At 37.2% G+C, this 27784-nt stretch overlaps 1 protein-coding gene across 2 annotated transcripts in view; it reads left to right on the forward strand.

Annotated features, from left to right (window-relative positions):
• The window catches only part of ABCB4 (ATP binding cassette subfamily B member 4), an 84453-nt gene that overhangs the window by 12901 nt on the left and 43768 nt on the right, over positions 1 to 27784 (forward strand). For both annotated transcript variants that reach the window (XM_077147967.1, XM_077148033.1), the window contains 10 exons: positions 392 to 449; positions 2983 to 3174; positions 4435 to 4606; positions 5595 to 5719; positions 8333 to 8504; positions 10556 to 10669; positions 12245 to 12355; positions 12571 to 12696; positions 24921 to 25124; positions 25484 to 25654. In XM_077147967.1, the coding sequence (XP_077004082.1) occupies positions 392 to 449; positions 2983 to 3174; positions 4435 to 4606; positions 5595 to 5719; positions 8333 to 8504; positions 10556 to 10669; positions 12245 to 12355; positions 12571 to 12696; positions 24921 to 25124; positions 25484 to 25654 (1445 nt within the window). The remainder of the gene's footprint in view (positions 1 to 391; positions 450 to 2982; positions 3175 to 4434; positions 4607 to 5594; positions 5720 to 8332; positions 8505 to 10555; positions 10670 to 12244; positions 12356 to 12570; positions 12697 to 24920; positions 25125 to 25483; positions 25655 to 27784) is intronic.

Below are 27784 nucleotides of genomic sequence, written 5' to 3' on the forward strand. Positions count from 1 at the left end.
TTTTTTCAAAAGCAAGTGTTTATAAAGTGCTTTGAACCACTTAGAAGAAAAGTGTCATTTAAATCCTGTTTTCTATTTTGACCATTTCCTTCCACCCCCTCAGCTTTCTGTATACTCTGTGGCTCTCTTGCTCCCTCCCTGCATTTCAGCAGCTCTCCCACCTACTTTGTTGAAGGCCTGAGACCACTATTTGGGGGGAAGAACCTGGGAGGCCTTCTTTTCCCCCATTGGGCCCTTGCTGGTGTGCACCTAAATCTTGAGTTTTTATGGTGTACTTGTATGAAAAGAGAAGAGTGGGTTTTCTTGGGAACCTTAATTACAGTATTTTCTAGCAATGCCTATTAATAGCTGAACCTTAAAAATTTTTTTGTTTTGTTTTGTTTTTATTTAGTGAATTTTTCATTGTCACTGTTAAATCCAGGCAGAATTCTAGAAGAAGAAATGACCAGGTAATGGACTAATAAATATATATAGTACAATCTTTTTTTACTGTCTTATTTGAAAATAATTTCAAACTTATAGAAATTTGAAAGAATAGTGAAAGAAAAACCACCTGTATACCCCTTTACACAGTTTCACCTGTTTTAACATTCTGCTCCAGTTGTATTAAAATTGCACTTCCCTCCTTTGCTCTCTCTCTCTCTCTGAACTACTTGAAATAATTTGTGTACATCATGGCCCTTTGTCATTAATATTTCAATGTAGCTCCAAAGAATAAGGATATTCCATTATATAACCGAACTACAAACTACTTTAGTAAATTTAATATTGATGCAATACTTTTATATAATCTGCCAGTTGTATTTTGTCAGTTGAGCCAATAGTGTCATTTATGGCATTTTTTCTTCTTTCCTTCAGCTTTCTTAATAGAAATCTCAAAAGCCTGTAACATAATGTTTGTATGTTTACATATTAGAATGAATACTATCTGTATATTAAAGCAGGCATGAAACAGTTTATAAAATTAGATTAAAAATATATTTGGAGAAGCTTAGATTACCTATAGGCATGCCTAAGAGTTACTTCTGGAAGACCTCTGTTGTTGCTCAGATGTGGGCTCACTCTCTCTAAGCCCAACTCTGTAAGTGAAATCATTGCCCTCCCCCTACATGGGATGGATTTTCATCCAGGGGTGAAAATCTCCCTGGCGACATGGGAGAGGACTCCCAGGGATGAATCCAGACCTGGCACCAAGGGATCAACAATTCCATCCTGGCCAAATGGGGGAAAAGAAGTGTAATTAAGAAAGTATCAGTGGCAGAGAAAGCTCAAATAGAGTGGAGAGGCTACTCTGGAGGTTGCTCTTATGCAAGCTTCAGATAGACCTTGCTACCTATCATAACCTGCCAACCCCCAACCAGGACCATTCCAGCCAATCCTAAAGAACATCTAGGGCAATATATAAGATTCCACAAGGGTTCCATATACTAGAGTAACTTTCCAGAAACCTACAACTTCCAGATGGGTCCCTGGTCCGGATAAGCCCTGAAACCTAGCCCAGCCTCTCCAGAACATCGGATAGTTCCATCTCCCTACCCCATATTAGTGACAGACCCTTCCAATAGCAAAAATTTAGAATTGCCATAGCCCAGACACCCCTAAAGAGAGGTATTAAAGATCAAGGTGATGGTGGAGTTATACATAGAAGATAGGATTTAACAAATGAATGTGAATGCTGAATCATTAAACTGATATCTCTTTTAGTCTCCAGTATTTTAGAGCAGCTAGAAGTAAAAACCTAAAATTGTGAAATTTAACCCATGTCAATCTGAAATATGTTCTACAACTAATTGTGGTGCTGTGCTTTGAAATTTATTGCTTTTTTGTATATATGTGGGTTTTTTTCACAAAAAAAGGAAAAAAAAATTGATTGTCATGATAAAAATTTTAAGCCCTCTAACCTCCTAAATTCTGGAGCAGCTGGAAGGAAAAATATGAGAGGATCGTATGGTAGCCCCATGACAAATTCTGGGATCTGTCCTGTAATTACTTGTTGAAGAGTGCTTTGAAAACTATTGCTTCTTTATTTCTTTCCTTTGTATATATGTTACACTATATAAAAAAAGTTTAAATATATATATATATTTGAAAGTATTGAAACAGCATTTATTATTTTTAAAAGATACTAACTTTCCACTAATTTGTTTTAAGACTTCATTCCAAATTAGTTTGAATTCATGATATTTTTAAAAGATACTAACTTTCCACTAATTTGTTTTAAGGCTTCATTCCAAATTAGTTTGAATTCATGATATTTTAGCATTGTATTAAAAATTTGTTTTTTGAATTCTGCCAAATATGACAGAGGTTTTTTAAAAATTCTTTGTGTGAATAATATGGAAAAACTATTTCACATGATCAGTCTGCTTCTTCATATACTTGCAATATGGGACTAGTGGTGTACTTTTTCAGTAGAATAAAATATGCAAGTCTAGAATATTAATTATAAGAGAAGGGCTAAATTGTAGCTATACACTTCCAATATAGTATAAAAAATTGTTACTACCATTTTGGGGGGCAGTTAACCACAAGAAATTTTCTATTTTCTTTGGCTGATGGTTCAAGTAACAATTTTAATTCAGTGGTAGAATTCTTGCCTGCCATGCAGGAGAGCTGGGTTCAATTCCTGGCCCATGCACTTCCCAAAAGCAAACAAGCAAGCAGAGAAAGAAAGAAGAAAGCAAGCAAAAATTTAACAAATGGTGCTACAGTAATGGGATACTCACATGGAGAAAGAATGAAATGTGACTCCTGTCATATAACATACCAAAAAAAAAAAAAAAAGATTTAGCATTACGGAGTTCATCCTCTTATAATTTAAGAAAAGAGAAATTTTAAAAATGTTTATTTACTGTAATGTCCTACACAGTCTTGTGATCAGTTCAGTAAGCTGATTATTTCCCAATTCTGGAGAGTTCTCCTAAAAGAGCTGAATGAATAAAGAATAGTAATTAAAAGAGCCTTTCAAATTTTATTTTCCAGATATGCATATTACTACTCAGGCTTAGGTGCTGGAGTTCTTGTTGCTGCCTACATACAAGTTTCTTTTTGGACTTTAGCAGCTGGCCGACAGATTAAAAAAATTAGGCAAAAGTTTTTTCATGCTATTCTACGGCAGGAAATAGCCTGGTTTGACATGAACGACACCACTGAACTCAATACTAGGCTAACAGAGTAAGTGTGTTGTTAATATTGCACTTTCATAAAGCAATTAACCACCATAAGAAAATTTGTCAAGTAAAGATTAAAAGGGAAAAATACCAGATAAAGCATTTGATACATATCGGGACTACATCATCAGACAGCAATTCTAGTAGCATTTACTGCCTATGCCACAGTGTATTTTCCATATCAGTTTGTTTTCTTTTTTTTCTTTCTCCCCACTTATATAGTAGGTTTATTTGAGGACTGATCTCACATCTTATGCTTGTTTATCTCTGATGGAGCTTACCACAGAGCTTGAGAAGTGCTAAACACTCAAAAGAGACGGTTCAATGAGTGAATACATGATTGAATGAATTTACAAAAGGCTCTTAACTGACTCTTCATCTATCCGATTTATTTACTTAAAGGCTTGTTATGTGCTAAGCGATGTTCTAGAGGCTGTGAACCAAAGATCTCTGCCCTTTTGGTGTTTTCATTCCAGCGGGGGGGGGGAGATAGATGGTAAACAATAAACATAATAAATAAATAACTTACAAGATATGCTACGTAGACACATGGGTAAGTTCAAAGGCAGAACAGAAAGCAAAGCAGGTGTGAGGTTTTGGAACTGGGGGTCAGGTCATTGTGAAGGTGACAATTAAGCAAGGATGTAAAAGAGATAAGAGCTATCTGTGGGCAAAGTGCTATAGGTAGGGGCTCAGTCTGTACAGAGGCCCTAAGCAGGGGCTGAGTGTGTCTGGTGAGCCCAGAGAAGAGCACAGTATGTAGGTGAGGTCGAAAAGGGAAGGCATGGAGGGCCTCGCGGGCCTCCACAAGCACTTGAGCTCCTCCTCTGAAAAACATGGGCAATTGGGAGGTTCAGGGTTGAGGAGTAACCCAGTAAGACTTCTGTTTCCAAGGAACGCACGCTGGCTACAGTGCTGAGAATAAGTGGTAAGGGTGGAAGCAGCCCTTCCCTGTTATTGTTGGGATGCCCTTCCTAATTCCTGCTCTTAAACATATTCAAAATATTAGTGCTTCTCTACGAGGATTAACCAAGTTGACAGTATCAACTTTAATGATATTAACTTCTTAAAAGCATGAACTAATACTGAATTTCTTCCTTTGTGTAGCACGTAGGCGGGGAAAATATTCAAGGGGCTAAGACTCTGAAAGAGGCTTGCGTTAGGACAAATGAGTTTCATCTGTCTGTGTGTTTGTTCGATGTATGCTACTCTTTTCTAACTGAAGACCTCCTGCCTGTAACCATTTAGGTGTGATCTTTTTTAGTGACATCTCCAAAATCAGTGAAGGAATTGGTGACAAGGTTGGAATGTTCTTTCAAGCAGTAGCCACGTTTTTTGCAGGATTCATAGTGGGGTTCATCAGAGGATGGAAGCTCACCCTTGTGATAATGGCCATCAGCCCAATCCTGGGACTCTCTGCAGCTGTTTGGGCAAAGGTATGTGAGCATGCATTTTTGCGCATACAGAGTTATTTGTAATATGCAGGATTCTGGTACATGCACTTGTACAGATCTGTATTTAATGTCAGTTAAAACCACATGCAGAACACTGTGTTAATATGGGGTTTGAATGAAGAAATTTATTTTTAATGTAATTCACAGTTCTCACCTCAATTACAGGGTTTTTGCACTACTGTTACTTCTTTGGGCAGATCTTCTGGCATAGTAGTTGAAATGACATATGTGGTTTTGTTCTTATTTAAGGAAACATAATTTTAAAACATAGTGTTCCTCCAAAGTATTGCATGAAGTAATATAAAAATTATAAAGTTTATATTTCTTCTATTGATTTTCACTTGTTATCTGTAATACTTAAATGACTCTTACTTTGTTTTACAATAAAATACACCAGTCTGTTCTGCTTCAGACAGCTCTTCAGGGTTGAGATATTTTATTGGCAATTTTGGCTGATTCTGGGGTTTATGATCAACTTAGTGAACCATCTCTGTCCCTTTTGTTTTGATTCTTCTTTTACCTTCTTTCTGCAACATATTGTTTAGCCATCTCGTTAGTAGTATACCCATGAGTAGGTATAGAAGTATTGTTTCCATGGTAATTTAAAAATGCGGCATAATAAAAGAAAGGATGGTGAATCCTTTCAAAGCAGCAAAGTTTTATTGTATTATACAATTAGCAGAGACAAAAATATAGTTGATATGGGATTTCATGAAATTGGGATTTAGAGAATTGTATGCGGACTTCCTTCTACTGACTGCTCTTGAGGCATGTCACAGGATGGATCATCAGACTCGGCCTTTGTAAGAAGTGGAAGCAGCCCCTGGATGTGATAAACTGAGTCATTTATTATAAGACTTCAATTTTTGGTAAAGGAAAGTATTGGGGGAAGAATAAGGTTCAAGATTTGACAGACTGTCTTTAACATTTCTCTCCAAACAAGAGTCATGGATGTTTCTCTTCTGTCCAGATACTCTCAGCATTTAGTGACAAAGAACTAGCTGCATATGCAAAAGCAGGTGCTGTGGCCGAAGAGGCGCTGGGGGCAATCAGGACGGTGATAGCTTTTGGAGGCCAGAACAAAGAGCTGGAAAGGTTAGGAAGGTTCTTTACTAGTTCAAAGAAGTCTCTTTTACATTTTGTTATTCTTCTTTTGTGGTATGTGTTTATTATTTTTCCCTTTCTTACTGTTAATCCTTTCCCCACAAAATATAAACGCCCTCTACTTAGGACTATAGCTTCATATCAGACTCTAAAGCAAGGATTTTTAATTTTTTGTTCCATGGACTTCTTTCATAGTCTGATGAAGCCTATGGGCTCCCTTCTTAAAATAATGTTTGTTTGTCTGTTTTGCATGGGCAGGCACTGGGAATCGAACCTGGGTCTCCGACATGGCAGGCGAGAACTCTGCCACTGAGCCACCGTGGCCCTCCCAGAATAATGTTTTTAAATGCATGAAGTGCAATATGTAGGATTACAAATAAAACCAATTATATTGAAGCACAGTTGATCAAAATAGTTTTGAAATTATGACAGTAAATATGTGCCTTTATTATTAATGTGTTACATAATAAGGTCTAACTATAGGTCTAGTAACTACTGTAATTTCGAATTGAGAATGTGGGTATATAACATATTTCAAAATAGCTGCAGCAATTATAACATGATATGAACAAAATCTGGGATTTCTATTGGTAACAAAGTGATATTACTCTTAATTTGATAGCCGTTTTTTCCCTGCATTTAGAACTTTAGGAAATGCTAAATTTCAGGTAGAGGTTAGTAAAAATAACATGTAATTTTTTTTCTCATTCAAATTCTCAGACTTTTGTGTATCAAGTTCCTTTAAAGCAGGGCCCCTGCTTTAAAGGAACTTGATATACAAAAACTAAATGCCATTTAAGTAAGGCATTAATTGTTCTTAATGTTCCCAACTAGTTTCCTTCAAACAGTAACATCCCCTAAGCTAGCTGAAGTATGATTCTATGTGAAGTCTTTTCTTTTGCAGTTTTAAGGGACTTCCTGGTACCCACAACTCTTTGAAATTAAAATTCTCTCTGGATATTTTCCAGCATTAAAAGCAAAAGTTCCTTAATTCCCTCCATTTCATTTCCTTTTTTTTTTCTTTTCCTTATGCCCTCTTCAAAACCATGTTCCCAGTTCTCTAACCTCTTCCTTTTTTCTCTCTCGTTGCTGCTTCCTGTACACAATAGTCCACACAGACCACACTAGCCCTCAGGTGGACCTCAGGATGTCAGTGTAATCAGTGCCGGTCCCTAGCCGCGGTCAGCGAGCCGCCTAAGTGGAGGTAATTACAGCATGTCCACCATGTCACTGCAGCCTTGGGTTACAGTGGGGCAGACATAGATCTTCCTGCAAGCTTGAGATCAAACCACACAGGAGTGATCCTAAGTGCTAGATGTGGCATGTGATGGCTTTATCCCCCTGACTCAGCTCTGCCGAACAGATGCAGCACCCAGAGTGGAGGAAAATATGTGGAAGAGTTGAGTGCTTAAGTGATTAAGAAGACAGACTTTTTGAGGCCGCATTTATTGAAACAAAAACAAAAACAATGAATTCCCATGGCCCATTTGGTTGAACTTAGATGTGATGATGTTGGTTTTTTGTTAGAAACAAGTGTAATTTGTACTGTATTTTCCCAAGGTCTTATTGTATATCATTGGATTTTTTTTTCCGAGTTTAGGGAATCAAAATTAAATGTTATACATCATAAGTCTAGCATGGAAGAGTAGATTTAATGTAATTTGATGTGAAAATTATTGTAATTTAATGAACCATTCCAGAATTTGCATTTTATATCAAATCCTAGAAACCAATAATGTGGATTTGAATTACTATTCAAAAATATGATAATAATAGAATGAGCAATGTGCAGGAAGAGATGAATTCTATACAATAATAGTAATAGTGCTATTAATAGGGATTATTGGGTTTTGCCAACTATGTGCCAGACACTGTACTAACTACTTTCTATAATTATCACCCTTACAGTATCTTGCAAGGTAAGCTTTATTTGCTCTATTTGAGAGAGGCTGAAACTTAAATCTAGAAAAACTGAGCAAGAACCCATATCCCATAAATAATGGTCACTTTATAACCTTGTACTCAAGCATGATGGTTGAAGGTCAGCCTGGTCAAAATAAATAAATAATAAATTAACTGATACAAATCAGAGAGGAGCATCCAAAGTTTATATACAAGAGCGTGCACCACTCCTGTCCTTCACCCATGGGGGCAGTGGAGGGAGAATTTTCTTTTCTCTGGAGAATAGAAATGGAGACGAGTTAAGAAACCAACATTTTTATAAGTCCAGTATAGCATTTACTTTCTGTGCCATTCTTGGTTGGTTTGGCTTCTTTCCTTTCACCTTAACCCTGTGTGGTGATACCAGCTATGAAGGTGAAGGCAAACCCATCCCTCCTCCAGTGGTGAGCATTCAATTCTGAAACTGCCACGGGAACATTGGCTGGACTCGTAGAGAGCAAGGGAGGTGGGCCCAGGCCAGCAAACAGAAGGCTTCGATCTCTTCTAGTCCTGAGTGGGATCATTTCCTGGGAGGCTGGGCATCATCAGGGGTTTATAATCTTGATGGCTTTGTCCCTTAAGCCACCAACCAGACAAGAGGTAGGTATGGCTCAGATTATGGATTCTTGGTCTTATAACATTTCCCCCCTCATTTTCTGGTAGGTATCAGAAACATTTAGAGAATGCCAAAAAGATTGGAATTAAAAAAGCTATTTCTGCAAATATTTCAATGGGCATTGCCTTCCTGTTAATATACGCATCCTATGCACTGGCCTTCTGGTATGGATCCACTCTAGTTATATCAAAAGAATACACCATAGGAAATACAATGACAGTAAGTAGTGTTCCTATTATTTACGGAGAACCTGGAAATGTTATTTTTCTCTTCACTCTTTCTTTCCTTTCATATACCTGCTTTTCAAAGGATGAGCCATGATTTTAGTACTTTTATCTTTTGGTGAATTTTTATTTTGTATTGTGGGCAGAGCAGACCTTCTAGAGTACACATAATAGCACAAGTATGAGTTGCGACAAGAAAGAGACCAATTGATAAACATACAACATTTAAATAAAATAAAAATTGAATTAATTTATGAATGAATATGTATTGGAGTTATGTATTAGAGTTATGCTGTTAAGTTACATTTTATAAGAAAGTAAACCTTATTATAGATGGGTCCTTGTATGAATGTTAAAAGTACATAATATAAAACATCTGCTAATGGAAATACATGATAAATTATTTTGGATAGCTGATTTTGATTTGTTTTCTTTTTTCAAAATGAAAATAACTTCATTTTTTAATTTTAAAAATAATATGCATGCATTGTACAAAGGATTAGAATACAGAATTTTTAAAATTACATTACTTACGATCTAATAATCCATATATTCCTAATGGCAATTTTGGTGTATATCGTTCAGATTATTTTCTGCATATACGTAATTTTTTTCTTTCAAAACTGGGATCATGTTATGCATACCCTTTTATAACTTTCTTTATAAACTAGTGACATTTTGTGGCATCTTTCCATGTCAGTGAAAATCAGAACGTGTCCATTTAAAGAGAAATCATTCAAAACCAAATGCACTTCCTTGACATCCAAAACAGAGTCTACTGGACATAATTCAGGCTTTTCACAATGACTTAGAGTCATTAAGAAAAACAATAATTTCAAAACGCTCGGACAGGGATGTTTTCAGACTCTACTGAATTGCTGACTCTCTTTATCACTTTTCATCACCACTCTGGCTGTCGCTTTGGTTGCTGTCTACCTTTCTCCACTTTCTCATTTGCTTCTGGAGTTTTCTGCAGAAGGGAGATTGAACTCTGACTTTGCCATTTACCTTTTGGGATGAGTTTGTCCTCTCTGACCTCAGTTTCCTCATGTGTAGTATGTGGACAATGACAGCTACCCTGTAGGGCTGGGGAGTGACTTAAATGAGATGGGAGCCCAGAGAATGTCCCTCTGCATGATGGGCTGGAGTTCTATTGTCTTAACTTTATAGTATCTATTTTGGTAGGATCTTCTTATGCCTCCTTACTGGCTATTACCTCTATTGTAAATAGTGGATAGATATCGGACAGGGATTTGAGTTTCGGGTATGTGAAGTGTTATTGTTAATGCCGTCTGAGAAAATCTAAACTATTGTGGAATTTGTGCCATGCCCAGAGAGAAAGGAGTAATTTCTCTCTATTCATGTTTTCCTCAGCTAAGTTATGGTAAGACCCTGGATTCTTAAAATCTATATACTGGACTTTCCTGTATCAATTTATTTTCCTAGTGAAAAAAAAATGTGAAAGGGAAATGTGTTGATTTGTGTGCTATTATAAAGAATCATTGTGCAAAGGAATTCCTTACCGGTGTACAAGGGTGTGATTTAGTGTTTTATAATGTGTATACTATTACTTTTATATTTAAAAAAAGATAATCAAAATAAATCTTTAAAATGGTGCTCTTGGGAAAATTTCCTGGACCAAAATCTAGTCTGGTTCTTTTCTTGTTTTTTAACTTCCTGTGCAATTCCACATATAGCTAGCAAAAATCTTATGAGTTTGAATAATAGCACAAATGGAAAACGTTTTCTCTCTGGTGGCATAAGCTTCAGAGTCAAGGAAGTATATTTGAAAAATCTTTTTGAACCTGTACAAGCTCAGGAGAAAAGCAACAGATAGTTTGGCAAGCTGGAGAAAAAAAAGCTATTTTTGAGGTTGGAAAAACCAGTTCATTCAATGAAATACTATATTAAAATTTGCTAAAATTTTTTCAAAAGGAAAAGCCTAAAAGTTCTTTTTGTGGTAGATTTCAAACACATCATAATTTAGATAATAATGAATGCTAGAAATGTGACTGATAACTTTTCCCTTGTATTCCTTTGCCTCAGGTCTTCTTTTCAATCCTAATTGGAGCTTTTAGTGTTGGACAGGCTGCTCCATGTATAGATGCTTTTGCCAATGCACGAGGAGCAGCATATGTTATCTTCAGTATCATTGATAGTGTAAGTAATTTATTGTTTTAATGCCAAAAATATCTTTGAACCTTGGATAGTGAAATCTGACTTTAGGTTACTGACTAAGTTTACCAGGGTTCATGTAACAAAGTGCCACAGAGGGGTTGGTTTAAACAACAGGAACTTATTGTCTCATAGTTTTGGAGCCTGGAAGCCCAAAATCGAAGCGTGGTTAAGATCAAGCTTTCTCCAATGTCTATAGCATTCTGGTGGTTGCTTGCAAACAATCCATTACTCAATCTCTGCCTCTGTCACGTGGTCATCTATCTCCTTCTATCTCCTATTCCTGACTGTGACTAAATTTCCTCTGCTTATTGGGACTCCAGTCAAACCAGATGAAGGTCCATCCTAATTCAGTTTGGCCTTAGCCTGATGAATAACATCTTCCAAGATCCTGTCCCAAATGAGTTCACATCCATAGGACTGGGGCTTAGGACTCACATATCTTTGAAGGGAACATGATTCAGTCCATAATAGTTACATATCAGGTAAACTTTAAAGATGTAAAGTTAAAGAAATGGCCTCCTTTTAGTAGTGGATGAAACAAAATGCTTCTTATCAATATTTCTAAAAGTGTAATGTTAGTATAATGGAAGAACACATCTCATTTTGGAAATGACGAGTGAATGATTATTAGAGTACAGAGCAAAGATGTCGTGCTAGTTTCTTCTCTCTTTCTCTTTCATGTTGTAGTCAGACGGAATATTATGACCGCTATGCAGAGGGGTGGATAGATAATTGGGACCAAAATTGACAGTATGTTTAGCTATGGGTTGTCCCCCCACCAAAAAAATCATCACCACATGTTTGATATGATTTTGGATCAACTATATTGAATAAGTTTGAAGGACTGCAGTGAAATAAAGTGAACATTTCTGACATACAGTTTGATATACGCTGTAGGTCACTGCATTTATACAGATAAAATGCAAGGTGCATAACTGAAATTTGATGATTTACTCCATGTAACACCTCCTGTTTCAATGATCTAAGTCACAATAAAATTGCTCAGTTTCTGAATATGTTGGAGTTTATATTGTTCCTAAATAACTTGACTATGAGGATGAGTTTGTCCTCTCTGACCTCAGTTTCCTCATTTGTAGTATGTGGACAATGACATCTACCCTGTAAAGCTGGGGAGTGACTTAAATGAGACGGGAGCCCAAGGCATGGCCCAGACCATTATGTGTATTATTTAGGAATCAGCTGTTTTCATTAAATGCTGAAATACCTGGTTGCATCAAATATAGTATGTTTTGTTACTGCATCATATAAACATGCATTTCTGACCATTTAGAAAATTTCCGAGGATATGCCAAAATTTTTCAATGAAATAAATATATCCCTTATGTACTTTTCAGGAAAAGCCTGTTTTCTGAATAGGAATATATTTTTAAACAAAACACAGACACACACACACATATTCTCCACCTTGGGTTCCATGTCATGTGAGGGAGGTTGTGCCCTCCCAGTTCCTATTTTTGGATTTTGCTGAAACATATTCCTTAAAAATTTAATTGTTTGTCCTGTGATGGAATAGTCATTGAATTTTGTTTTATTTAGAATCCTAAAATTGACAGTTTTTCAGAGAGAGGACACAAACCAGACAGCATCAAAGGCAATTTGGAGTTCAATGATGTTCATTTTTCTTATCCATCTCGAGCTAATGTCAAGGTACTGTAAGTAATATTTACAGGAATTCCCAACTCAGATTGATTATTTAGTCCACTTAAAGAGGGAAATCTCTATTATTTGGATCTCTGTGTGCTTTTTTCCCTTTGGGTGCTCTATTCCCTTATTGGATACTTTTTCAAACTTAACATGGAGTTGAATTGCTCCACTTTTAGACGTTGTTGCACATGCTCTTTCTCTCTCTCTTCCCCTCATAGATCTTGAAGGGCCTCAACCTGAAGGTCCAGAGTGGGCAGACGGTGGCCCTGGTTGGGAACAGCGGCTGTGGGAAAAGCACGACGGTCCAGCTGATACAGAGGCTCTATGACCCTGATGAGGGTACGGTAAGTGGGAAGAACCAAGCTCTCCAATGTGGGAAGCTGGGTACAAAGTTTTCCTTTGAAATTGTTCTTAGAGTAACACATTTGGATGTGATTCCTGTTTGGGAAAGGGGGCTATGGAATTGCACTGCATCACACTATTGGGCTAGTTTAACCAACAAATTCAGTGATAAAAGCCATAGAAGCAAATAGGGCTCTCTTCTTTTCCAACTAAGACTTTCAGAATCTACTAAATCAATGAAAAATGCGGTTACCCCAAATGACTGAGAGTATTATTTTCAATAATACGTAGGCTTTGGTCAATAAAATTCCGTACAGCAGTTATTGACAACTTGGGAATCAGGGTCATAAAAAATCTCAGGACAGTCCTTACATTCATCAAAAATAGCTGTCCTCCCACCCCAAATAGTTGTTTGCTTAAAGATTGGAATATATAAAGGGAGAAGTATGATATCCTCTTAAGAAGATTCTTGGAATCTAAGGGATAGTAACAGCTTAGAGTATTTTTTGCCTTTTAAAAAATTGGTTATAATTTCAGATTTACTGAAAGGTGCAAGCAAGGTACTCAGCATAACCCATCCCCTTGCCCCACTTGCTGTATTGTCCTCTCTCTACCTCTCTCTATATATTACATACACATACACATACATGCATATTTTTGTGCACCTGTGAGAGTAAGTTGGAGATAGCCTACCCTTTGGCCCCTATATACTTCTGTGTGTATTTCCTAAGAAGAAGAACATTCTCTTACATGAACACAGACAATGATCAAAATCATGAAATTTAACAGTAATACTAGTCCAAAATTTTTTTTTATTTTTTTATTATTTTTTTATTAATTAACGGAAAAAAAAGAGGTTAACCCAACATTTAGAAATCATACCATTCTACATATGCAATCAGTAATTCTTAACATCATCACATAGATGCATGATCATCGTTTCTTAGTACATTTGCATCGGTTTAGAAGAACTAGCAACACAACCGAAAAAGATATAGAATGTTAATATAGAGAAAAAAAATAAAAGTAATAATAGTAAGAACAAAACAAAACAAAAACCTATAGCTCGGATGCAGCTTCATTCAGTGTTTTAACATGATTACTTTACAATTAGGTATTATTGTGCTGTCCATTTTTGAGTTTTTGTATCTAGTCCCGTTGCACAGTCTGTATCCTATCAGCTCCAATTACCCATTATCTTACCCTGTTTCTAACTCCTGCTGGTCTCTGTTACCAATGACATATTCCAAGTTTATTCTCGAATGTCCGTTCACATCAGTGGGACCATACAGTATTTGTCCTTTAGTTTTTGGCTGGACTCACTCAGCATAATGTTCTCTAGGTCCATCCATGTTATTACATGCTTCATAAGTTTATCCTGTCTTAAAGCTGCATAATATTCCATCATATGTATATACCACAGTTTGTTTAGCCATTCGTCTGTTGATGGACATTTTGGCTGTTTCCATCTCTTTGCAATTGTAAATAACACTGCTATAAACATTGGTGTGCAAATGTCCATTTGTGTCTTTGCCCTTAAGTCCTTTGAGTAGATACCCAGCAATGGTATTGCTGGGTCGTATGGCAATTCTATATTCAGCTTTTTGAGGAACCGCCAAACTGCCTTCCACAGTGGTTGTACCATTTGACATTCCCACCAACAGTGGACAAGTGTGCCTCTTTCTCCACATCCTCTCCAGCACTTGTCATTTTCTGTTTTGTTGATAATGGCCATTCTGGTGGGTGTGAGATGATATCTCATTGTGGTTTTGATTTGCATTTCTCTAATGGCCAGGGACATTGAGCATCTCTTCATGTGCCTTTTGGCCATTTGTATTTCCTTCTCTGAGAGGTGTCTATTCAAGTCTTTTTCCCATTTTGTAATTGGGTTGGCTGTCTTTTTGTTGTTGAGTTGAACAATCTCATTATAAATTCTGGATACTAGACCTTTATCTGATATGTCATTTCCAAATATTGTCTTCCATTGTGTAGGCTGTCTTTCTACTTTCTTGATGAAGTTCTTTGATGCACAAAAGTGTTTAATTTTGAGGAGCTCCCATTTATTTATTTCCTTCTTCAGTGCTCTTGCTTTAGGTTTAAGGTCCATAAAACCGCCTCCAATTGTAAGTTTCGTAAGATATCTCCCTACATTTTCCTCTAACTGTTTTATGGTCTTAGATCTAATGTTTAGATCTTTGATCCATTTTGATTAACTTTTGTATAGGGTGTGAGATATGGGTCTTCTTTCATTCTTTTGCATATGGATATCCAGTTCTCTAGGCACCATTTATTGAAGAGACTGTTCTGTCCCAGGTGAGTTGGCTTGATTGCCTTATCAAAGATCAAATGTCCGTAGATGAGAGGGTCTATATCTGAGCACTCTATTCGATCCATTGGTCGATATATCTGTCTTTATGCCAATACCATGCTGTTTTGACCACTGTGGCTTCATAATATGCCTTAAAGTCCGGCAGCGCGAGACCTCCAGCTTCGTTTTTTTTCCTCAAGATGTTTTTAGCAATTCGGGGCACCCTGCCCTTCCAGATAAATTTGCTTATTGGTTTTTCTATTTCTGAAAAATAAGTTGTTGGGATTTTGATTGGTATTGCATTGAATCTGTAGATCAGTTTAGGTAGGATTGACATCTTAACTATATTTAGTCTTCCAATCCATGAACACGATATGCCCTTCCATCTCTTTAGGTCTTCTGTGATTTCTTTTAGCAGTTTTTTGTAGTTTTCTTCATATAGTTTTTTTGTCTCTTTAGTTAAATTTATTCCTAGGTATTTTATTCTTTTAGTTGCAATTGTAAATGGGATTCGTTTCTTGAATTCCCCCTCAGCTTGTTCATTACTAGTGTATAGAAATGCTACAGATTTTTGAATGTTGATCTTGTAACCTGCTACTTTGCTGTACTCATTTATTAGCTCTAGTAGTTTTGTTGTGGATTTCCCGGGTTTTCGACGTATAGTATCATATCATCTGCAAACAGTGATAGTTTTACTTCTTCCTTTCCAATTTTGATGTCTTATATTTCTTTTTCTTGTCTAATTGCTCTGGCTAGGACCTCCAGCACAATGTTGAATAATAGTGGTGATAGTGGACATCCTTGTCTTGTTCCTGATCTTAGGGGGAAAGTTTTCAATTTTTCCCCATTGAGGATGATATTAGCTGTGGGTTTTTCATATATTCCCTCTATCATTTTAAGGAAGTTCCCTTGTATTCCTATCTTTTGAAGTGTTTTCAACAGGAAAGGATGTTGAATCTTGTCAAATGCCTTCTCTGCGTCAATTGAGATGATCATGTGATTTTTCTGCTTTGATTTGTTGATATGGTGTATTACATTAATTGATTTTCTTATGTTGAACCATCCTTGCATACCTGGGATGAATCCTACTTGGTCATGATGTATAATTCTTTTAATGTGTTGTTGGATACGATTTGCTAGAATTTTATTGGGGATTTTTGCATCTATATTCATTAGAGAGATTGGTCTGCAGTTTTCTTTTTTTGTAATATCTTTGCCTGGTTTTGGTATGAGGGTGATGTTGGCTTCATAGGATGAATTAGGTAGTTTTCCCTCCACTTCAATTTTTTTGAAGAGTTTGAGGAGAGTTGGTACTAATTCTTTCTGGAATGTTTGGTAAAATTCACATGTGAAGCCGTCTGGTCCTGGACTTTTCTTTTTAGGAAGCTTTTGAATGACTAATTCAATTTCTTTACTTGTGATTGGTTTGTTGAGGTCATCTGTTTCTTCTTGAGTCAAAGTTGGTTGTTCATGTCTTTCCAGGAACCCGTCCATTTCATCTAAATTATTGTATTTATTAGAGTAAAGTTGTTCATAGTATCCTGTTATTACCTCCTTTATTTCTGTGAGGTCAGTAGTTATGTCTCCTCTTCCATTTCTGATCTTAGTTATTTACATCCTCTCTCTTCTTCTTTTTGTCAATCTTGATAAGGGCCCATCAATCTTATTGATTTTCTCATAGAACCAACTTCTGGTCTTATTGATTTTCTCTATTGTTTTCATGTTTTCAATTTCATTTATTTCTGCTCTAATCTTTGTTATTTCTTTCCTTTTGCTTGCTTTGGGATTAGTTTGCTGTTCTTTCTCCAGTTCTTCCAAGTGGACAGTTAATTCCTGCATTTTTGCCTTTTCTTCTTTTCTGATATAGGCATTTAGGGCAATAAATTTCCCTCTTAGCACTGCCTTTGATGCGTCCCATAAATTTTGATATGTTGTGTTTTCATTTTCATTCGCCTCTAGGTATTTACTAATTTCTCTTGCAATTTCTTCTTTGACCCACTTGTTGTTTAAGAGTGTGTTGTTGAGCCTCCATGTATTTGTGAATTTTTTGGCACTCGGCCTATTATTGATTTCCAACTTCATTCCTTTATGATCCGAGAAAGTGTTGTTTATGATTTCAATCTTTTTAAATTTGTTAAGACTTGCTTTGTGACCCAGCATATGGTCTATCTTTGAGAATGATCCATGAGCACTTGAAAAAAAGGTGTATCCTGCTGTTGTGGGATGTAATGTCCTATAAATGTCTGTTAAGTCTAGCTCATTTATAGTAATATTCAGATTCTCTATTTCTTTATTGATCCTCTGTCTAGATGTTTTGTCCATTGTTGAGAGTGGTGAATTGAAGTCTCCAACTATTATGGTATATGTGTCTATTTCCCTTTTCAGTGTTTGCGGTGTATTCCTCACGTATTTTGGGGCATTCTGGTTCGGTGCATAAATATTTATGATTGTTATGTCTTCTTGTTGAATTGTTCCTTTTATTAGTATATAGTGTCCTTCTTTGTCTCTTTTAACTGTTTTACATTTGAAGTCTAATTTGTTGGATATTAGTATAGCCACTCCTGCTCTTTTCTGGTTGTTATTTGCATGAAATATCTTTTCCCAGCCTTTCACTTTCAACCTATATTTATCTTTGGGTCTAAGATGTGTTTCCTGTAGACAGCATATAGAAGGATCCTGTTTTTTAATCCATTCTGCCCATCTATGTCTTTTGATTGGGGAATTCAGTCCATTAACATTTAGAGTTATTACTGTTTGGATAATATTTTCCTCTACCATTTTGCCTTTTGTATTATATATATCATGTCTGACTTTCCTTCTTTCTACACTCTTCTCCATATCTCTCTCTTCTGTCTTTTTGTATCTGACTCTAGTGCTCCCTTTAGTATTTCTTGCAGAGCTGGTCTCTTGGTCACAAATTCTCTCAGTGACTTTTTGTCTGAGAATGTTTTAATTTCTCCCTCATTTTTGAAGGACAATTTTGCTGGATATAGGAGTCTTGGTTGGCAGTTTTTCTCTTTTAGTAACTTAAATATATCATCCCACTGTCTTCTAGCCTCCACGGTTTCTGCTGAGAAATCTACACATAGTCTTATTGGGTTTCCCTTGTATGTGATGGATTGCTTCTCTCTCGCTGCTTTCAAGATCCTCTCTTTCTCTTTGACTTCTGACACTCTCACTAGTAAGTGTCTTGGAGAACGCCTATTTGGGTCTAATCTCTTTGGGGTGCGCTGCACTTCTTGGATCTGTAATTTTAGGTCTTTCATAAGAGTTGGGAAATTTTCAGTGAAAATTTCTTCCATTAGTTTTTCTCCTCCTTTTCCCTTCTCTTCTCCTTCTGGGACACCCACAACATGTATATTTGTGCGGTTCATATTGTCCTTGAGTTCCCTGATACCCTGTTCAAATTTTTCCATTCTTTTCTGGATAGTTTCTGTTTCTTTTTGGAATTCAGATGTTCCATCCTCCAAATCACTAACTCTATCTTCTGTCTCTTTAAATCTATCATTGTAGGTATCCATTGTTTTTTCCATCTTTTCTACTTTATCCTTCACTTCCATAAGCTCTGTGATTTGTTTTTTCAGTTTTTCTATTTCTTCTTTTTGTTCAGCCCATGTCTTCTTCATGTCCTCCCTCAATTTATCGATTTCATTTTTGAAGAGGTTTTCCATTTCTGTTCGTATATTCAGCATTAGTTGTTTCAGCTCCTGTATCTCATTTGAACTATTGGTTTGTTCCTTTGACGGGGCCATATTTTCAATTTTCTGAGCGTGATCCGTTATCTTCTGCTGGCGTCTGGGCATTTAGTCAGATTTCCCTGGGTGTTGGACCCCACAGGTTGAAAGATTTTTCTGTGAAATCTCTGGGTTCTGTTTTTCTTATCCTGCCCAGTAGGTGGCGCTCGTAGCACACGTTTATCTGCAGGTTCCACCAGGAAAATTTGCTGTGGGTCCTTTAACTTTGGAAAACTCTCGCCGTGGGGGAGGTTCGGCAGCCGAAGCGACTTGGAATAGTGCCAGCCGGCCTGGGGGTCCGAACGCGGGGAGGGTCGCTGGCCGACGCAGCCTGGGAGAGCGCCCGCCCGAATTTCCTAGTCAGTGCGGGGTGCCAAGCGTGGCGGGAGGGCTCCAGCTGCCGCAGCCCGGGAGAGTGCACTGTTCCCAGCCAGACCAGGGAGTCACGTGTTTGGAAGGGACCCCCTGGTCACCGTTCTCCGCGGTCTGGGGATTTCCGACCCAACTCTCTCAGTTTGTCCAGGGGGCCTCGTGTGGTGGGGGCGCCAGCCGCCGCGGCCCAAGGGGACCGCCTGCCCAATTCTGCCAGCTGGCCTGGGAAGGAGGAAAGGAGGGACTCCGGCCGCTTGCCGTCCTGCCCGGGAAAGCCCGCGCCCCTCGGCAATCTCACCGGAGCTGGTTCTCCCAGACAGTCAGCTGTTCCAGGATGGGGTACGCCATCCCTTTGATCTCCATCGTGGCTCCGGGAGCTGCTCTGTATCGTCTCCACTCCCCAGTAGCTGTTCTGGAGGAGGAAAGGTGAGGGTGGCAAGGCTGTCGAGGCCGGTGGCGGAGGAGCCGGTGAAGGCGGAAGAGGGCACGGTGGTGGTTGGAGAGCCGCCGGAGCAGGAGGAGAAAGGGAAGGATAAGATGGCAGATGGAGCGCCGCCGGAGCAGAAGGGGGAAGAGGGAGAGGAGGGCGGGCTTGCTGGCGGGGCGGGAGCGCCGCGCCGGGCCAGCGGAGAAAGAAAGAGGGAGAGGAGGGTGGGCTGGCTGGCAGGGCGGGAGTGCCGCGCGGGGCCGGCGGAGAAAGAAAGAGGGAGAGGAGGGCGGGCTGGCTGGCGGGGCGGGAGCGCCGCGCCGGGCCGGCGGAGAAAGAAAGAGGGAGAGGAGGGCGGGCTGGCTGGCGGGGCAGGAGCGCCGCGCCGGGCCGGCGGAGAAAGAAAGTGGGAGAGGAGGGCGGGCTGGCTGGCGGGGCGGGAGCGCTGCGCCAGGCCAGTGGAGAAAGCCTAGTCCAAAATTTATAACCAAATTTCCCCAACTGTCCAAACTTAGGACATTGACATTACCTGACATTAAAGTATATTAAATTCAACAATTGTGCAATGGAAGATTACAAGGTAAAAATCAAAACAAAATATAAAAAGGCAAAGGGATATAAAAGATATTGCATAAATTATTACAACTTTTCTAAGGTACATGGATTATTTGTTAATTTTGATACAACTAAAAAATACTTTTGGAAAATTCTGGTATTACTATGGAGGATCATAGGATCCTCTCATTTACAAAAGCAAGTGTATACATTTTACTTAAGTTTAAAAAAATCACATTTTTTCTTTTAATTGAAATATACACATTTTTATTAGAAAATTTACAAAGTGTATGTCAACAGAAAGAAAAGATAAGTCTCCAAAAATTCTGTAACTCAAAGTAAATCACTGTTAACATCTTGACTTAACAATTTTCTTACTACAGAAATAATAGAACTGCTCAGTGGCATAGATGAGTTCAGTTTTTCCTTAAATCTTGCTCCAGTGAAAATCAATAAAACTATGATAAAAGACGTTTAAAAATTGGAGCAAATGACTTATGATATATGTGGGTTAAGTATTATATTGAATATTTGAGAAATTGATATGAATTTATGAAGACAACCCTCTGTAATCATTATAGGATAAAGCATACAAGTCAAGAATAAATATAGACTTGTAAACATTTTCAAGAAATGTTCAGACTCACTTATAAAAATATGAAAACTTTAACAAGTAGGAGATACTATCTCACACCAATTAATTTGACAATAAAGGATTAAAATGCTAAAAATGTAATGCCAAGGCATTACAATAAAGCTGATATAATTATATATTCCTCCTCACAATGACAATTATTAGAATATTTTTAAAGAGTTATTTATTAAATATCTATTCAACAATAATAAATGCCCGACAACACCAGTTACTGTATAGGTAGGCAATTGTTATCAAAGAAGGAAGCACAGTCATGCTCTTCAGCCTAGTAATTCTCTACTTTTATAATGATTTTTGGAGAAACCAAATGTCAAACAGTTGAGAAAACCACCTAACAAAATAAAGTTCAGAAGCAGATGGCTTTAATAATGAATTTTACCAAACACTGCAAGAATAATAAACACCAATACTACTCAAACTCTTCCAAAACTTAAAAGAGGAGGAAACTTCCTAACTCATTCTAGGGGCCAACACCACCCTAATATCACAGCCAAATAAAGATATCACAAGAAAAGAAAATTACAGACCAATATCTCTCATGAATATAGATGAAAACATCTCCAGCAAAACACTAGGAAATCAGATCAAACTGCATATTTAAAAAATTTTATACCACAATCAAGGGGGGTTTACCCTGCCTATGCAAGAATGGTTCAACATGAGAAAATCACTTAATATAATACATCTCGTTAATAGAATGAAGGGAAAAGAACACACAATCACTTAATTGGTGCAGAAAAGGCATTTGACAAAATCCAGTACTTCCTGATACAAATATTTAGAAAACTAGGAATAAAAAGAAACTTCCTCAATATATATGACTCAGACAGCATAGTCAATGGTGAAAGACTGAAAACTCTCCCTCTAACATCAAGACAAAGACAAGATGCCCACTCTTTTTTTTTTTTTTTTTTTTTGACCTGGGCAGGCTCTGGGAATCGAACCCGGGTCTCTGGCATGGCAGGCGAGAATTCTGCCACTAAGCCACCATTGCACCACCCCCACTCTTAACTTTGTTACTCAACATTGTACTGGAAGTTCTAACCAGAACAATGAGACAAGAAAAAGAAATAAAAAGTATCCAAACTGGAAAGAAAAAGTAAAACTTTTCCTATTTGCAAATGGCATGATTCTATATATGAGAAATTCTGGAAAATCCACAGTAAAGCTACTAGAGCTAAAAAAAATGAATTCAGCAAAGTGAAAGCACACAAGATCAACACACAAACAACAGCAATGTTTATACACTATTAATATACATATCAATATATACATATAGATAAGATACACATTATCTGTATGCTAGTAATGAGCAACCTGGGGAAGATATAAATTAAAAATTCCATTTACAATAACAACTAAAAGAATCAAATATCTAGGAATAAATTTAACCGAGGGTGCCAAGGATGCAACATAGAAAATTATAAAACATCATTAAAAGAAATTTAAAAAAACTGAATTAATGGAATGACAGTGTGTGTTCACAGATTGGAAGACTAAATATTGCTAATGTCATAAGTCTGTCAAAAAAAATCTGTGAAAAAGCAGTTTACTGATTTGACATACTCCCAATCAAAATTCCAACAACCTACTTTGCAATAATGGGATACCAGTCATCAAATTTCTATGGAAGGGGAGGGGGCCCTAAATAGGAAAAACAACTTGAAAAAGAAGATCATAGATGGAGAACTCACACTTCCTGATTTTAAAACTAATTACAAAGCTACAGTAATCAAAACAACATGGTACTGGTACAAGTCAGACATATAAACTAATGGAATTGAATTGAGAATTCAGAAATAAACCCTTAAATCTAGAGCCACTGATATTTTTAACATTTTTTAATTGTGAAATATAACATACATACAAAAAAAAGCATTAAATTTCAAAGTGCATTTTCACAAGTAGTTACAGAACAGATTTCAAAGTATGTATGGGTTAAAGTTCCACAATTTGTGTTTTCTTCTAGTTGCTCCAAGACACTGGAGACTAAAAAGAAATATCAATATAATGATTCAGTAGATATACTCATTTGTTAAATCTTGTCTTCTCTATTATACCTTCTACTTCTCCTTTGATCCTTCTCTTGATCTTTAGGGATATTTGAGCAATGACCATTCTAACTTCTTCATGTCTAAAAGTGATATTGACATAATGGAGTCAGGGGATGCAACTAACTGGTTGATGCTCTTGGAGAGACTGGGGTAACTGAGTTTCACGGCTTATCTGGCCTAGGAACCATCTGAAGGTTTTAGGTTTCTGAGAAATAAATGTACTGACATAGAGTCTAAGAGTACTGGGTATTCTTTAGGGTTTACAGAAATACAGTTGGTTGGGGCTTGGCACACCATTAAGGCCACTGACTTTTGACAATGGTGCCAAAGCCAAAGGGGGAAAAATAGTCTCTTCAACATATGGTCTGGGAAAACTGGATATCCTTAAGCAAAAGAACCAAGTGGACCCTTAACTCACATTATGTACAAAAATTAACTCAAAATTGATCAAAGACCTATATATAAGAATAAAAATTACAGCACTCCTAGAGGAAAACATAGGAAGACAGATTCACAACCTTCTATTAGGCAGTGCTCTCTTAGACTTTATTCCAAAAGCATGCACCACAAAAGAAAAAAATAGATAAATGGGATTTCATGAAAGCTAAAAACTTTTGCACATTAAAGGACTTCATCATGAAAAGTGAAAAGACAACCTACAGAATGAAAGAAAATATTTGGAAGCCACATATCTGATAAGGTTTAATATCCAGAATATATAAATATATCCTACAACTCAACAACTAAAAAACAAACAATCCAATTTTAAAATGTGCAAATGACTTGAATGGATATTTCTCCAAAGAGGTTAAACAAATGACTAAAAATCACATGAAAATATGTTCAACATCATTAGCTATTAGGGAAATGCAAATAAAAACCACAATGAGGCCATTTGACACACACTAGATATGGCTACTATTTAAAAAGATAGAAAACAACAAGTGCTAGAGAGGATGTGGAGGAATAGGAATACTCATTTTTGGTGGGAATGTAAAATGGTGCAGCTACTGTGGAATTACTGTATGATCCAGAAATCCCACTTCTTGGCATAAATCCAAAGAACTGAAAACAGGGACTCAAACAGATATATACACCAACATTCATAGTGACATTATTCACAATTTCAAAAGATGGAAGCAACCCAAGAGTCTCTGCACTTTCCGCCTGATTTTTCTGAAATCTACAGTGTTCTAGTTTGCTAGCTGCTGGAATGCAATATACCAGAAATGGAATGGCTTTTAAAAAGGGGAATTTAATAAGTTGCTAGTTTACAGTTCTAAGGCCGAGAAAATGTCCCAGTTAAAACAAGTCTATAGAAATGTCCAATCAAAGGCATCCAGGGAAAGATACCTTGATTCAAGAAGGCCAATGAAGTTCAGGGTTTCTCTCTCAAGTGAGAGAGCACATGGTGAACACAGTCAGGGCTTCTCTCTCAGCTGGGAGGGCACGTGTTGAACACAGTGTCATCTGCTAGCTTTCTCTCCTGGCTTCCTGTTTCATGAAGCCCCCCAGGAGGCGTTTTCCTTCATCTCCAAAGGTCGCTGGCTCTTGGACTCTCTGCTTCGTGGTGCTGCAGCATTCTCTGCTCTCTCCGAATCTCCTTCATTCTCCCAAATTTCCTTTTTTATAGGACTCCAGAAATTTATCAAGACCCACCCAAATGGGTGGAGACATGTTGTCACCTAATTCAACTTAACAACCACTCTTGATTAATTCACATCTCTAGGGAGATGATCTAATTACAGTTTCAAACATACAGTATTGAATAGGGATTTAGATTAAAACATGGCTTTTCTAGGGGACATACATCCTTTCAAACCAGCACATACAGTTTCTCTAATAAAAAAATAATAATAATGGCATGCCAAAAATATGTAACCCAAAGTAGCATATAGAGAATAATTCACCCATGAAGAAACTATATTTGTAAAACAATAAAGAACAGAAAAGGGTATAAACTTCTCATATTTATTCTTGCACATTGATGCTTATTTCCAATTATCATTTCTAACCACTAAAATAATCTTAACTAAGAGTTTTTTGTAACAAATGAGACTCCTGATGTTTTAGATATCAGATGGTTTAAAATATTTAACAGGAAATATTTCTTTCTTTCAGATTAATATCGATGGGCAGGATATTAGGACCTTTAATGTAAGGTATCTGAGGGAAATAATTGGAGTGGTGAGTCAAGAGCCAGTACTATTTTCTACCACAATTGCTGAAAATATTCGTTATGGCCGTGGAAATGTAACCATGAATGACATAAAGAAAGCTGTCATAGAAGCCAATGCCTATGAATTTATCATGAAATTGCCACAGGTAAAGGCTCTGGTAATGTGGTCATTCTGGAAATTAGAATATCAATTCTCAGCACTCAGTTCTTTCTTGAAAGATTAAGCTAATATTGTTTGAGATACAAGATTATCTAAATTTGTTAGGTAAATCCCTGGGACTATTCAGCATGCAGTTTGAGGACTATACTGATATATGAACAATATATAATTTTATGCAAAATATGTTTAGTTTTTTTATAATTCAGCATGCATTTATTTTATTATAATTTATGATCCATTATGGTAATCAAAACAGAGTCCATGTTGTCTTCATGAAATTCTACAGACTTTGTAGCCTTTTCTATTTAACGTAATTGAAGAGTTTCTCTGTTTTCCCTGTTGTAGAAATTTGACACCCTGGTTGGAGAGAGAGGGGCCCAGCTGAGTGGCGGGCAGAAACAGAGAATCGCCATCGCTCGGGCCCTGGTTCGCAACCCCAAGATCCTGCTGCTGGACGAGGCCACGTCAGCCTTGGACACTGAGAGCGAAGCTGAGGTACAAGCGGCTCTAGATAAGGTCAGTAGAAACCTTATCAGAAATTCTTGCCAAAATGCCATCCAAAGTCTGGATTGTTAAACATAAATCTGAGGGCAAATGAAGCTTATGGGACTTTGCTGGTTTCTCCTTTTTGTCAGGTCACAATGCTATGGAAAGCAGTGAATGGTCCATTGGCTGCTTGGTTTAACCATGGTACAGTGTGTTCAAGTCCAGGCCAATCCAATGAGTCATTTAACATTCCTTTGCCCGTGGACATGGGCTTTATTTTGATCAAAACTAGTTTAAAATATACGAAGAAAAAACTGGTTACCTAGACACTGACCCTGAAAAATAAAATGTTTACCCCATTGTGAAGGCAGCAACATCAACTTTATTCACGAAGGTTTCTTCTCTGGAGATGAAGTTCAACTTGGGCATCTGTGAGGTTTGTAAAGCATATTAAAAAAGAAAACAGTTTCAGGGTGCTGAGCTCATGTGTGCAGCTCAGACACTTCTAAGTCAGTCACATATTTCCTTATCTGAAGCTTCACAAGAAGACCTTATCTCAGCGCAGTTTTGACATCAGTGCTGATGTCATCTGTGATAACACGGTGTTCACACCAGAATCATTTGACACCGTATAAATGAGTTTTGAATGGTGATAAACATATTGGATTCAATAAAGTTCAGTAAGAAAATGTGCAAGTTCCTTAACAGAATCCAAACTATCTCTTACATTTTAGAGACTAGGTGTATAAACCTTACTTTCTCAGGAGAATGTATATGTGGATCCTAAATAAACACAACTGCTTGTATGCTGTAAACAGTAGTTAATGCTTCCTGACTTATCAGAGTAACATTTTAGTTTATCTCGTCATATAATTTAATTTAATAAGGAATAATAAGAGAATAAGAATTATTACTTCACAAATCGTACACTAAATTATACTTTTCATGTACATTAAGTCATAATACTAAAGAATTAAAAACATAAGACATACAAGATTGGTATTTGGCTGGTTAATCAAAAGTGACTTAAAGTAGGAAGTCATTAAAAATTACATGCAGAAATTAAACAATTACTTTTCACTTAAAACCTGTAAATGAAACATTCATGTATCAATCATTCTATGAAGGGATAGATTTTTTTTTTTACGGTAAAGTCAAGTAGGTTAAGAGAAATACTTACACAAAAAACTTCTATTCAGCTCCAGAGCCTATTCTTTTCTATGATGCAAATATTCAGTATATTCGTTCTTGCTGTGCTAAAATGACGGAACTATTGCAGATGTTATTTTTCCTGGTATGGCTCCTTTCTAGACAAATTGTGATCTTGCAAGTTTTAATTCATATTTGGACAAATTACTTCACTCAATTTTAGCAAAGTCTGTATTATGTAGGATTACCGGAAGCTCCCCAATTGGTAACCTTTTCCATATCTTTACATTTTCACATATTTAAAAATATCTGATTAATCAGTCATGATGTTTTAGTTTCTGAGAAAAGTCATAAGTAGCTCAGTATGACAGTAGTTAAGAGCACAGGCTCTGTCTCTAAACCAGCTGGGCTTGCAGTTCTGCTTCTACTCCTTGCTGGCTGTGTGGGCTTGGGCAAATTAACTAACCTCCCTGAGCATAGTACATCTGAGAAGTAATTTGGATAAACAGTAGAGCCAATAAAATAAGGCATCAGTGGCCAAGAGAGATCAAGTGGAGATGCTACTCTGGAGGCAACTCTTAAGCAAGCTTCAGTTAGATAATGTTGATTGCCGTGGTTTGCTACCAACCAGCATCACACATGTTGACTCTTGAGAACACCAGGGGATCAAACTGAGCTTCCATAAAGGTTTTATGTACTAAGTTTTCTTTCCTAGAACCTTTAATTCCAGGAGGGTTCCTAGGTCAGATAAATCCTGAAATCCAGAGAGAACTGCCTCTCCAAGATGATCAATTAATTACATCCCTCTATCCTTTAGTGCTGACACCCCTTTCAACATGAAAAAATCAGAATGGGTGTTACCTGGGGATCACTATAGATTGGGAGGAGGAGGAGGTATAGCAGAGAGAATAGGGTTTGGCAAAGAAGCATGACTGTTGAATCACTGTATTAATAGTCCCTCTAGCTTCCAATGTTTAGGAGCAACTGGAAAGAAAAATCTGAGATGGTGGA

The sequence above is a fragment of the Tamandua tetradactyla genome, chromosome 1, assembly GCF_023851605.1.
Source record: "Tamandua tetradactyla isolate mTamTet1 chromosome 1, mTamTet1.pri, whole genome shotgun sequence".
Taxonomy (NCBI): Eukaryota; Metazoa; Chordata; class Mammalia; order Pilosa; family Myrmecophagidae; genus Tamandua; species Tamandua tetradactyla.